At 53.2% G+C, this 12,277-nt stretch overlaps 1 protein-coding gene across 1 annotated transcript in view; it reads right to left on the reverse strand.

Annotated features, from left to right (window-relative positions):
- Positions 1-12,277, reverse strand: part of CFAP77 (cilia and flagella associated protein 77) — a 136,709-nt gene that overhangs the window by 18,721 nt on the left and 105,711 nt on the right. The window contains exons 5-6 of the mRNA XM_060013273.1: positions 8,969-9,074; positions 4,723-4,824 (exon numbers count right to left, since the gene is read on the reverse strand). Coding sequence (XP_059869256.1) covers positions 4,723-4,824; positions 8,969-9,074 — 208 coding nt within the window. The remainder of the gene's footprint in view (positions 1-4,722; positions 4,825-8,968; positions 9,075-12,277) is intronic.

Raw genomic sequence — 12,277 nt, forward strand, 5'->3', positions numbered from 1 at the left:
TCACGCAGCACAGGTTCTTTCCCCCAATAATATGTGGGGAAATTATTATGAAAGTGGGGAAGGATGATTAAAGTGTCGATAAGTACAGACTGAAGTCAATATTCTCAGTGGCTGTATAATATTTCATGACGTTGTATATTATCTCTGCGATATCTGTGTAATATCTCCCAACACGTACCTAAGCCATTACTTGCCTGCGATGTCCAGCCTTTCACCACCGTCAGTGCTGCTATAAATATTTAGGGGCACCCGCCCCTCTGTCTTTGGGCTGTTATCGCTGGCAGTCTTTTTGTAAAGAGGGATAAACCGTCTGTTTTTCTTGATTTCATAGGAGACCATAGAATATATGGTTCTGATTGGGTCACTTTTGAGAGCAGAGGGGGTGCTGTTACTTAGTCTGCCTCCCAACCAGACCCAAGGAGGGCTGTCCTGGGTGAGCTGGGATGCCCTGTCCCCCCCCCCACCCCAGCCGGGGACACAAAAGGCAGAACAGGGTGGACCAACCCGAGTCCGCATCGTGCTGTTGCGGTTCTCGTTGTGGGCAGTCATCCCCACCCCCGAACTCGGGGCTGCCAGCTCAGGTTGACGTCTCCCCAGCATTTCAGGCTGTGAGAACTGGACGCCTAGGGCTGGAGCTTCTCAGACTTCCCCGTCTAGTGGTCCACCTGCTCAGTTACCTGTCCGCCTGTCCGTCTGTCCACCTCACTTGTTGCCTGTCGCCAGCAGCCCTACAGTAGTATATGGTCAGTGCTGAGAACAGGGTCTGACATAAAGGTGCTCAGAGATAAGATTTGTGAATGAATGAATGAATGAGTGAGTGAATGAATGATCAGATAAGATTTGTGAATGAATGAATGAATGAGTGAGTGAGTGAATGATCAGATAAGATTTGTGAATGAATGAATGAGTGCATGAATGATCAGATAAGATTTGTGAATGAATGAGTGAGTGAATGAATGAATGATCACCAGGACCACCCTCGTGGCAGCTGCCACTTATTGGTAGCTTGATAAGGGCCAGGCGCTCTGCTAAACACTGTACCCGTATTCTCATCAAACAGCCCTGCCAGGGGAGCCCCACTGGTCCACTTGACCGAAGAGGAAACGGGGCCTTGGACAGGTCAAGCCACGTGACAGGTCAGAAATGGCGGGGTCACCACGTGGCCCGGGTCTGGCTGACCCTGGAGTCACGCGCACACAGACATACAGCGCTGCCCCCTCCTCCCTCCCCGCTGGCCCCCAGCACGCCTTGCGGAGGGGGGCGCAGAGAAAGCCCGGCCACCAGGCACAGAGGGTGTGGCCCCAGGCCCAGGGGTCCCCCCACTCAGGAACGAGGCAATGAGTTCATGTCCTGTCCCCGAAATGAGAACCTGTCCCGGTTCACTCTGGGTTCGGTGTCTGCGGCCTCCACGAGACCCCGTGCCTCACGCCACATGGCTCCTTGGTCATGGAAACTTGGGTTGGAAGAGACCCTCAAGAACGAGTGTTCCCCCCTCATTTTCAGGTGGGGAAACTGAGCCCCAGGGAGGTCCAGCTGCTGGCCCAGGCCTGGGGGCTGGCTGGCGGCCTGTTATGAACATCCTGGCAGACAGGCCACTCGCCAGCTGTCGGCTAACCCTCCCTCTGGGCACTGGCCCTCACGTGGCGATGGCTGGTCGCACAGACTAGGAGATAGCGCTGGACCCCGTGTGGCCGGACAGGGAACCCTACCGAGGGGTGTCTCTGCCCCTTTCCTTGGTCCCTCTGGGCCCAGATCCGGAGGTGCCCCGCGCGGTGCCGGGTGGGGATGGATGGAAAGCCAGCTTTGCTGAGCGCTCACCCAGCCCGGGAGCGCCCGCGCCCTGCCTGCTGCTTTTCCGTGTGAAAGGTGTTTAATTATTTCTGACAGAGTTCAGCGTAGACATCTGTTCGCGAGCTGGGAGAGTCCATTTAGGTTATCCATCACCGTGACAGATTCCACTTTTTTGGAAGCGCTTTTTCCTTTCATAATGGGGCCGGGTGGGGAAGGGGGGCCGGGCGGATCGGCACAGACACGAGACACAAAGACCCTCCTGGGGCCTCAACAGCAGTAACCCCTGCGGGAGGAGCAGCTCTGGCCACGCCCCTTCCGAGTCCGGACCCCGTCGGCTGCTGCAGCTGGTGGGCCCTGGGACCTTTAGGTTGGGAAGGGGGTTTCATCGGGTCTGTGAAAGGCTTTTAAATTCGTCTGTCCTCCTGGGCTGCGCTGGTGATTCATTCGTTCATGCACTCCTTCATTCATCCTTCCCACAGACATTTACTGGCCACCTGCTGGGTGCCAGGCCCTGGGCTGGGCTCCGGGGACACAGTGGAGACACAACAGACATGTCCTCCTGGGCTCGCACTTTAGGGGAGAAGATGGGCATTGAACAACGAATGGCCCGGTTAAGTAATGAACTGCAATGTGGCTACGTGCCTCAAAGGCCGGCATTCCCTTCTCACAGGGCAAGCTCCTTCCCCTCTCTGAGCCTCAGTCTCCGAGTCAGTAGAATGAGAGTATGATATCTAGGAGATAATGCATGTCCAGCACTTGGCACACAGTAAGAGCTCAATAAATACTGTTCACGGGTGGTATTTCCCAACGGGGAGGGCACCGAGGGTCGCGGCGGTGGCGGCAGCGCCCTGGGGCTCTAAGCGCCTCTGCTGGGCTGTACCGCGTGGCGCCCAGGGACCAGCCCTGCTCTGAGATTCCTGCAGCTGAACTTCCAGAAGCCTGTGAACATCCCCGGGAAAGATGAAAAATCACCCGATAAATCCCGGGGCTTGCATTTTTATTCTGTTTCTCGTTATTTCTATGACACAATGGATGGTGCCTTTGAGCTCGGGCCCTGCAGTCAGAGGAACCTGGGTTCCAGGCCGAGCCACTTGCTGGGCAAGGAAAATGAAACCCATCTCTGCCTGTCCTCAGTACCACTCGGGTAAGGGTGCTTGTGTGAAATAATGACTTAGCGCACACAGAGGGGTAGCATCACAGGCGGGCCACCGTGTTCCTAACGGTAATTTGTAACAATCTAAAGACTGGAAGAGACCTGAGCTCAGCTGAGTCAAACCCCCTCTTTTAGAAATAGAAACTCATTTATATCTGGATTTCCAATCCTACTCCGGGCCAGGCTGCGGGGCTACCTGCGGGTGAGACAAGGGCTCCTGACACAGCAGAATCCATGTTACCTGCGGTGGGGGTGGTGGAGGCGGGAGGGGGGCCTTTCCTCGCTCCGATGGGCTGCGGGGAGACCACCTGAGCCCTCCTGGGTCCATTGGGTTGGGAGCTAATTGTAGATTCTAAATCGGAGACAAGGGGGCTGAGAGGGGCTGGGGGTCAGTGCTGTAGAGCAGACTGCTGGCAGGGCATCTCGTGCCCAGGGAGCCGTGGGTCCCATCCCTTCCTGGGCAGGGTCCCCAGGATGCCTGCATCCCCCATGGATGTCCAACATCAGGAAAATCAGAGAGAAAAGAGCAAAAGAGGAAAGGCGACAGAAGACGGGCCAGGAAGGAGGCGGTAGGCGAAACTCCCGAGTGTGAGAGGCAGAGAAAGGGGAGGAGGAATGTGGATAAAAAGGCAGGAAATTGGGGGAGGCGGAGGAACCAAAGATGAGGGGCGCTGCCCAGGCCAGGGCGGAGGAGTGATAACGGGGCAGCAGCTCGGTGACTCCCCGCTCCTCCCACTGGGTGCCCAGTCCTGCCCGCGTGTGCAGGGACGGCACGGGCTGATGAGCAGTAGGGCGGTTGGCCACTGACACGTGCTGATGGAGGCCACTTGGGCAGGACATGAGAGCGACATCAAGGGGGGCTAGTGGGCTTCTCTGGCAGCCTGTTCGATTGCATTAGGTTCAGGAAGGCATGGGCCCCTTCACTGTCTAAATTGCAGTTTAACTCTACACAGCGGCCGGGCCTGGGCTGTCTGGGAATGTGGCTTTGTGCGGCTGTCTTCCCAGGACCAGGCATGGTCCTGGTGGCCCCTAGAAAGGCTCCCTGTGCCCGAGCTGGGCACACACGGCCCCCACCATCCCGTGGCACTGTCCCCAAGTCTCCTGGTTCCCCTCCTCTGACAACGGCCCCGGCTATTCCTCCTTTTTCTTCTGCTAAAAGCTGCTAAAGAAGAAGCCCCGTCACGGTGCGACAGGCCTACGTGGCCGAATGGACACTGGGTCAGTCCTGAGGCCGGAGCATGGTGGGTGCGAGATCATTCTGGGTGCATGACAGCCCACAGGAGACATTTGCTCCATCTCCCCAGGGATGCCCCTCTGCGGGAGGTTTAGCGCTGATGGCATGGGACTGTCTTGCACCCCCAGGTCCCCAGTGTAGGATGTGGTGCAATGATCCCATCAGTAGAGGGGGTTTTGGTCCAGACAGCGTCTGCCCCAGTGGACAGACACCCAGACTCCGAGGTCAGATGGCCCAGCTTCAGCCCAAGGCTGCCCTCACCAGTGTTCTCCACATTTCCTGCTGTGAAATGGGGGTGATAGCAGCAGCTCCCCGCTTCCACGTGTGGGAAGAGCCAATGAAGTGGAGCTCAGTGCCTGGCACTTAGGAGGGGCTCCAAAATGTTAGTCATTGCTGTTGCTATTATTATTATTGTTGTTGTTGTTATGCCAGTCGATGGGTAGAAGCCCACAGAACTCTACGGTCTAGAGGACAGGTAGAGACCAGTCAAGGTGAGGGGCATCCCCCCCGGGTGCAGGAAGGGGCAGGTGGAGGCGAGACTGACCTTCTGGAAGTGGGGCACGTGCCAGAGGGCGTCCAGCTTCACAGGCGGCTTGTACTTCCTCAGCTGACTGCTCCGGGTCTCATACAGTTTCCCAAGGATCACCTGCAGGCCCGAGAAATGCCAAGGCAAGATGGTTACCGGCTCCCTGGAGAAGCCCGAGCCACGACGAGGAGTTGGGAGTCCTGGTGCTGCAGACCCACGCGTCACTTTCCTCCTGGCTCTGGCCCTTCTCCCTGTCTGATGTCAGTGCACCTGCACCCCTGGCCCTGCCTGTGACCACAGTGGACTTGGGGGTGGGACCATGGGACGCTGGGAGCGTGTTATTTTGGTTTTAGTTTCGGCCCTAGAACTCTCTGGGTTCTGACATGCAGCCACCTTGAGGGCAGGGGTGTGTCCCAGACACCCTTGTAATTTTCTCAGTGGCTAACACAGCCCCGGTGGTTACCACGGACGCCACAGTGTCTGAATGAAGAATGAATGACTCGATGCTTGTTGCCATTCTGTGGGGCAGGTCCTCAGCATGGTCTGCTCGTGGAAGAGGAAGGAGGACTCCTGTTCGGGGGGAGGGATTTGGGGGCTTGGGTCAGGGCCTCGGAGGTCTCTGGGGGTGGGATTTCAGAGGCACAGAGGCCCATAATTAGGGTCCTGTAGCTCATGCGGTCTGCTGTGGACTGAATTGCGTTCCCCTCCAAATTCACATGTCGGAGCCCTAACCCCCAGTTGTGACCGTATTTGGAGATGGGCCTTTGAGGAGGTGATTAAGGTTCAGGGAGGTCATCAGGTGGGGTTGTGATCCAGTAGGACAGGTGTCCTTCTAAGAAGAGGAGAGACACCAGGCTTGTCCACACAGGAAAGGCCATGTGAGGACATGGCGAGGAGGTGGCCGTCTTCAGGCCAAGGAGAGAAACCTCCAGAGAAGCCGACTCCGCTGGCCCCTTGACCTTGGACTTCCAGCCTCCAAGGTTTCTGTTGTTGAAGCCACCCAGTCCATTGTATTTTGTTATGGTCACCCCAGCAGACTAACAGAGGGGCCCAGGCCTCCAACCTTAGAACCAGAGGGGGAGGGGCCCTGGAGTCTGCATTTTCAATGTGTGCCCCGGGGGAATTCCATACACAGTCAGGCCTTATTAGCGCACGGCTGTGATCCTTGTCAAAATTCAAACCCCCCTAGGGGAGTTAACTGGTAAACACGGGCCTCTTGTTTCTAACTACAGCCTCAGTGTGAAGAGGGGGAACCTCACACCCAGAGCGGATGAGCTGGACGATGCCCTGGTGCCCAAGTGACCCAGAGAGGATGGGCCACTGCAGAAGGGGGTGTGAGAGAGGACGCAGGGCACACAGTGCACCCGACAAATAAAAGCTGACCTGAGCCTAACTGAAGATGCCACCACCCCATCGAACCCCTTTGCTTGATTGATTTTGTTGATCAATTATATTAATTTTATTGAACGCATCTGTGGATAACTTACAAGCCCTCCCCTCCGCTTTCTAGAACAGCTTTGAAGCTTCATCTTCGAACCAAAGCCAAGAGGCTGCCCGGCCCGGGGTGAAGGAGCTGTTGGCCTTCAGAACTGGAGGAATGAAGGCAAGTCTTGTCACCTTTCCAAACCTCAGTTTCCTCTGCAGGAAATGCGGGTACCGATGCCTAACGAACAGGTGCTTGTAGGATTTGTGGAGTTAGCTTTGAGCGGGGTGTCTGGTCCAAGATGATTACTCACTAAATGGAAGCTGTTTCCAAGAATTTCATTTGGGGTCATCATCTTCCAAAATCCAGGACATCCTGAGATGCTGAAGAGACAGGCTTCTCCCAGGATGGGGGCAGTTTGACCTCGTAAATCAAAGGTCTTATCAACCCTAATGAATTGTTCATCAGGCCCTCAGCCATCGGTGGGTCTGGGTGTTTGTAGCCGTTTGATAGCCACAGAGAATCTTGGGACAGGAAGAGAAGTCTGGGGATGGTTTGCACAAGTATTTTCTGAGGGCCCACTATGTGCTGGGCCCAGCTCTGCAGGCCCCCATTTAATCTGACCCCCTTTTTGGCCCAGTGAGGTCACTGAGACCCCAGCAAAGCAGTGACTCACTCAAATTCACACACCCCCAGGCTGGCACCTGTCCCCAACCAGTGCTTGGGGGTGGAGCCGCCCACAGTGGCTGCTTAAGGGGTGCTCTGCTGAAAACTGAGGGGCACTGGCTATGAGATTGTCTCTAGACTCAGAAGACGTGTCTTTGGAGGCCCGGGATTCTGAGGACCTGTGACACTCTGAGCTGTCGTGAAATAGCTGCTAATCAAAAACAGGACTCCGGATCGGAGCTAGAAAGCAGCAGCGTGTAACGGCAATGCTCCCTCGGAAACTGGCCGTTGCCATAGTGAGCTGACTCCTTCTGGAGCCATTAACAAATAAACTAGTCATGGGCTGCTTTAAAGTATTATTACAACGCTCTGCTCTTTAAGGAGTGGTTGTCTCGGACTCCACCCACCGCTGACATCAGCCAGGAGGGGCCTTGGCTCCTGGCTGGGCCTGGGGAGCCCTGGGCCCCTCCACCCAGCAGCCTTTCCTGGCCGGTCCCAAGGGTGCCGGGATCCCTGATAAGACTTTTCCACTCCCCAGTTTGTCCCTAGAACATCACAGGCACTGTTGCTGAATCCTAAGCTTTCCCGTAATCAGCAAGAGTGGGACCTCACCATCAGGAAAAGCCTGGACTTTGGGGCGGGACACACCTGGGTCCTGGCTTGGCTGGGACCTTTGGCCAGTCACTTAACCTCTCTGAGACTGAGTTCCTCCATCTGAAAATGAAACAAACTGAATGCTCAGATGAGACTCGGACCTCACGGGGTGCCCGGGAGGGCAAAGGGCATGAACACAGGGTGCGTGCCGGATCCAGTTCTCTGCACGGAATCTGGAGGAGGGACGGCGTTGGTGAGATCGTTGCAACAACCAAAGACACTAAAGCTGTGCTTCTAATGAAATCTACATAGTGCTACGTGAGCATAAAGCAATTCTGATTTTACCGTCATCGATCCGGATCTACTGGAGAAGAGACCAACCTGAGTGCTCCAAAAGTCCGAACCTCAGACTATTTTATTTTTATTTATTTTTTTAAACTTTTAAAAATAAATTTATTTATTTATTTTTGGCTGCGTTGGGTCTTCACTGTTGTGTGCGGGCTTTCTCTAGTTGCGGTGAGTGGGGGCTACTGTTCGTTGCGGTGCGCGGGCTTCTCAATGCGGTGGCTTCTCTTGTTGCGGAGCACGGGTTCTAGGCGCACGGGCTTCAGTAGTTGTGGTACATGGGCTCAGTAGTTGTGGCTCGGGGGCTCTAGAGCGCAGGCTCTGTAGTTGTGGCGCACGGGCTTAGTTGCTCCGAGGCATGTGGGATCTTCCCGGACCAGGGCTCGAACCCGTGTCCTCTGCCTTGGCAGGCGGATTCTTAACCACTGCGCCACTGGGGAAGCCCTCTCAGACTATTTTAAAGGGGGTACCACGTTTAGTATCTTCAAATATAAGTGACAATGCAAATTCACTGCTAAAGATGTTTTTCCAGGTAAAAATCTCACCTAGGCGCACACCATTAACAATTGCTGGTGCTTGGGTGTCATTCTGTCCGCAGCTCAAATTTCCCAGTGTGGCCACCACCACTCTGGGCCTCGATTTCCATGCCTGGGAACTAGGGTGACACCCAGCTCACAGGCTTGTATCCAGCGCAAATAAGATGATGTATGTGATGTACGTGGAGCGGTTAGCATGGGGCTTAGTCATCCACTTGAAACAAAATGTATCCTAACGTTTCATAAAACGCGGTCTTTACGGAACCCTCCTAGAAGTGGGTTTTCTCTTTGGACTTCGCCTTCCTAACCTTTTCTTTATAGATAGACCGGGGCACATTTCTGTCCGGGCCAGGTCAGATTCGTGGACAATCTGGTTTCCAGATGTGTGGGGTCACATGGAGTTTGGTGGGACCGTCCCCAGACGGGAATCGGGAGATGGGGTCCCGATCCTGCCCCAGAGGCACACAGGGCCAGTTTACTGGTGATGCCGGCGAGGCTTAAGTCGGGGTTGAACCTGATCATCACCGAGACCCTTTCAGCAAAGCAACAAGCAACTTGACTCCCCAGCCCTGCCCACACCCCAGCAATAGACATGCACAGGTGGCATCCTTTTGAGCTCTGGCTTTGCCTCCCCCAGCCCCTCCCTTCTCTTCCCTCCCACCCCATCAGTCATCCACTCTGGACTGAGCACTGCGTTTACCTTCTGCTTTTTCTCCAGTTTGATGGCTTTCTGGTTGGCCTTTTGTTCCTGCACCCATAGCTGCTGGTACCGATGCTGCAGCAGATCAAAGAAGGGGGTGGAAGGCCTGTGGGGAAGCAGTCAGATGGGCTTGAGGTCGGTGAAGGCCCCCCTCCCCAGAGGCTGCCCACCTGACCATCAGGGCTACAGGGCAAAGTGTTCTCCCAAGACTGTGAGAGTTTCTCTCTGGCCCTTCTGCAACCGTGGAAGAAACGGTGCCTCGTGTGAGTTGTTCAACAAACACTTACTGTCCACCAACCAAGTGCTGGGCCTGACATGGTGACAGACTCTCTCCCTGACCAGATTTTAGGCAGGCTTCTCAGAGCCCTCTTTTTGATCAGGGCTCGTTCTTGGGATCTATCTTTGGCCAGATGAAGAGTTCGCCTTAGCAAAGAACCCTGCTAAGTCAATCCCCCCGCCCTTGATATCTGATCACCTTGGCCTGCCTTTACCAAGAGTCCTATTAAGTCAGTTTAGTAAGAATCCCCCTACCCTTGAAGTCTCTTCATAGTAATTTTCCATCCACTCTTCTCCTTGGCTATAAATCCCCACTTGTGTTGTATTCAGAATTGAGCGAGGTCACTTTCCCCTTTACAATAGTACTGAATGAAATCCATCTTTACTGCCTTTAGCCTCCGCTCTAGTTCTCTTTGACAAGGGTCTCCAGCCAAGGAGAACTTACCCTGTGCAGAGCATTTTGCATGCCCCACTCCTCACAGCACTGTAAAGTGGGTACTTTTATCATCCCCATCCTAAGGTCCCAGAGCAGTGGGGCAGCCCTGTGTGTGAGACCCTCTCAAGGTAACCTAATAGGTGATGAGGAAAAGTTCTTTAATAGAAGAACCAAAGCTAATAAAATGCAGGAGGTAGGACAGAACTGGGGAAAGAGAATCATTACTTTGCAACGCCTAATGATAATGGATTGAGGTAATAATCAATGATTAGGTGGAAGGCTGATGGGGAACTTTACAATGGATGTGTCAGGCTACAGCAGCTGGACCAAAGGATCAATTTGTTTTTATTGTGGTAAATACGCATAACATAAAATTTACCCAAGAGATCAATCTTACCATCACTGGAAGTGACAGATGTGGGGCTGGGAGTGATTAATAGGAGGTATGTGGCACCACCCACCAAACACTTTGTCGGAAACAAACCCCAAAGTGAGCCCAAAGGTAATCAGACTTCTAGACCATCACTGTCAAATGGAAATATTATGTGGGCCGCCATGTAACTAAAATTCTTCTAGTAGCCATGTTAAAAAGAGTAAAAAGAAACAGGTGGAATTAATTTTACTAATATATTTTATTAACCCAATATATCCAAAATATTATCATGTCAACATGTAATTAGAGATAGGAATGAGGTTTTTTTTTTTATTTTTAATTTTTTTGTTCTGTACGCGGGCCTCTCACTGCCGTGGCCTCTCCCGTTGCGGAACACAGGCTGCGGACGCGCAGGCTCAGCGACCATGGCTCACGGGCCCAGCCGCTCCGCGGCACGTGGGATCCTCCCGGACCGGGGCACGAACCCACATCCCCTGCGTCGGCAGGCGGACTCTCAACCACTGCGCCACCAGGGAAGCCCAGGAAGGTTATTTTTTGAGGGAAAAGTGAACACTAGCTGAGTTTCAGAAGCCGTGAGGAAATAGTGCTAATTGTGTGGAGTGTGATAATGATATTGTGGCTGCTTTACGTCTTAATGTTAGAAATACCTACTGAAGGGTTTGCGGGTAAAATTCTGTGTAGTTTAGAATTTGCTTTAAACAAACCTCCAGCAAGGGGCTTCCCTGGTGGCGCAGTGGTTGAGAGTCCGCCTGCCGATGCAGGGGACGCAGGTTCGTGACCCGGTCCGGGAGGATCCCACATACCGCAGAGTGGCTGGGCCCGTGAGCCATGGCCGCTGAGCCTGTGCGTCCGGAGCCTGTGCTCCGCAGCGGGAGAGGCCATGACAGTGAGAGGCCCACGTACCGCAAACAAACAAACAAACAAACAAAAACCTCCAGCAAAATATAGAGCACAGTAAAATAAAATAACAAAGTAAAAAAATGAAACAAGAGTGACAGAATAAATTGAGAGTGGTGGAAGCTGTGTGATGAGGGTTGATCATGGATGTGTATTACCCTATTTGCTACACTTTTGTGCATGTTTGAAATTTTTCGTAATAAGAAGTAAAAAGACAAAGAGGAAAAATCCAGGGAATGAAGCTCATTGTTTTCCCCGCTCACTTCTTTCTCATCTTCCTTGTGATCACAAATGGTCTTTTTTTTTTTTTAACATCTTTATTGGAGTATAATTGCTTTACAATGGTGTGTTAGTTTCTGCTTTATAACAAAGTGAATCAGTTATACATATACATATGCTCCCATATCTCTTCCCTCTTGCGTCTCCCTCCCTCCCACCCTCCCTCACAAATGGTCTTTATCACCTTCTCCATCACTCAGCTCAGGTCCAAGCTGACTGCCTCCTCATATTTCTGTACCAGAGGGTCTCACATTTCAATGCATAAAAATCACTGGGGCCCCCTCCCCAGAGGTTCTGATCCAGGAAGCCTGGGGGGTGAGGCCCAAGAAAGAACATTTTTAGCAAATATAGGAAGTAGTTCTGATACAGGGTGAGTGGGTTGAATGGTGCCCTCCCAGATGTTTCCATTTTAACTTCCGGAACCTGTGAGTATGACTTTATTTGGAAAAGGGGCTTTTGCAGATGTAGTCAAGTTAAGGATGTCGAGATGGGATTAACAGTATGTAAATCGCTTTGGGGGGTAGGCCTTCAATCCAATGACAAGTGTCCTCATAAAATATACACAGAATCGGAGATACAGGGAAGAGGAGAGGGTGAGGTGAAGACAGAGGCAGAGAAAAGCCAGAGAACGTCTGGGGCCTCCGCAAGTTGGAAGAGTCCAGGCAAGACTCTCCATTAGAGCCTCTGGAGGGAGCACCGCCCTGCCAACACCTCAGCTGCAAACTTCTGGTTTCCAGAATGGACAGATGCAAGGAAAATACATTTCTGTTGTTTGAAGCCGCCAGGTCTGTGGTCATTTGTTACGGCGGCCCCAGGAAATGAACACATGGCGGTTCCTCAGCCCACACTTTGGGAAACACCAAGAGAAACTGCGGTGCCGACGCGTGCTGTCCAGAGAAGTTCCTGAAACCAGACATCACTGGGTCTTTTACGGCAGAAGGAGCCTTCCAGCAGCGTTTTGCAGACCGTCACGTGAGCGTGGATCACGGGGGTGGGGGGGGATCTTGTTTGAGGCATGTTCTGGTTT

The sequence above is a fragment of the Delphinus delphis genome, chromosome 6 (assembly GCF_949987515.2).
Source record: "Delphinus delphis chromosome 6, mDelDel1.2, whole genome shotgun sequence".
Taxonomy (NCBI): domain Eukaryota; kingdom Metazoa; phylum Chordata; class Mammalia; order Artiodactyla; family Delphinidae; genus Delphinus; species Delphinus delphis.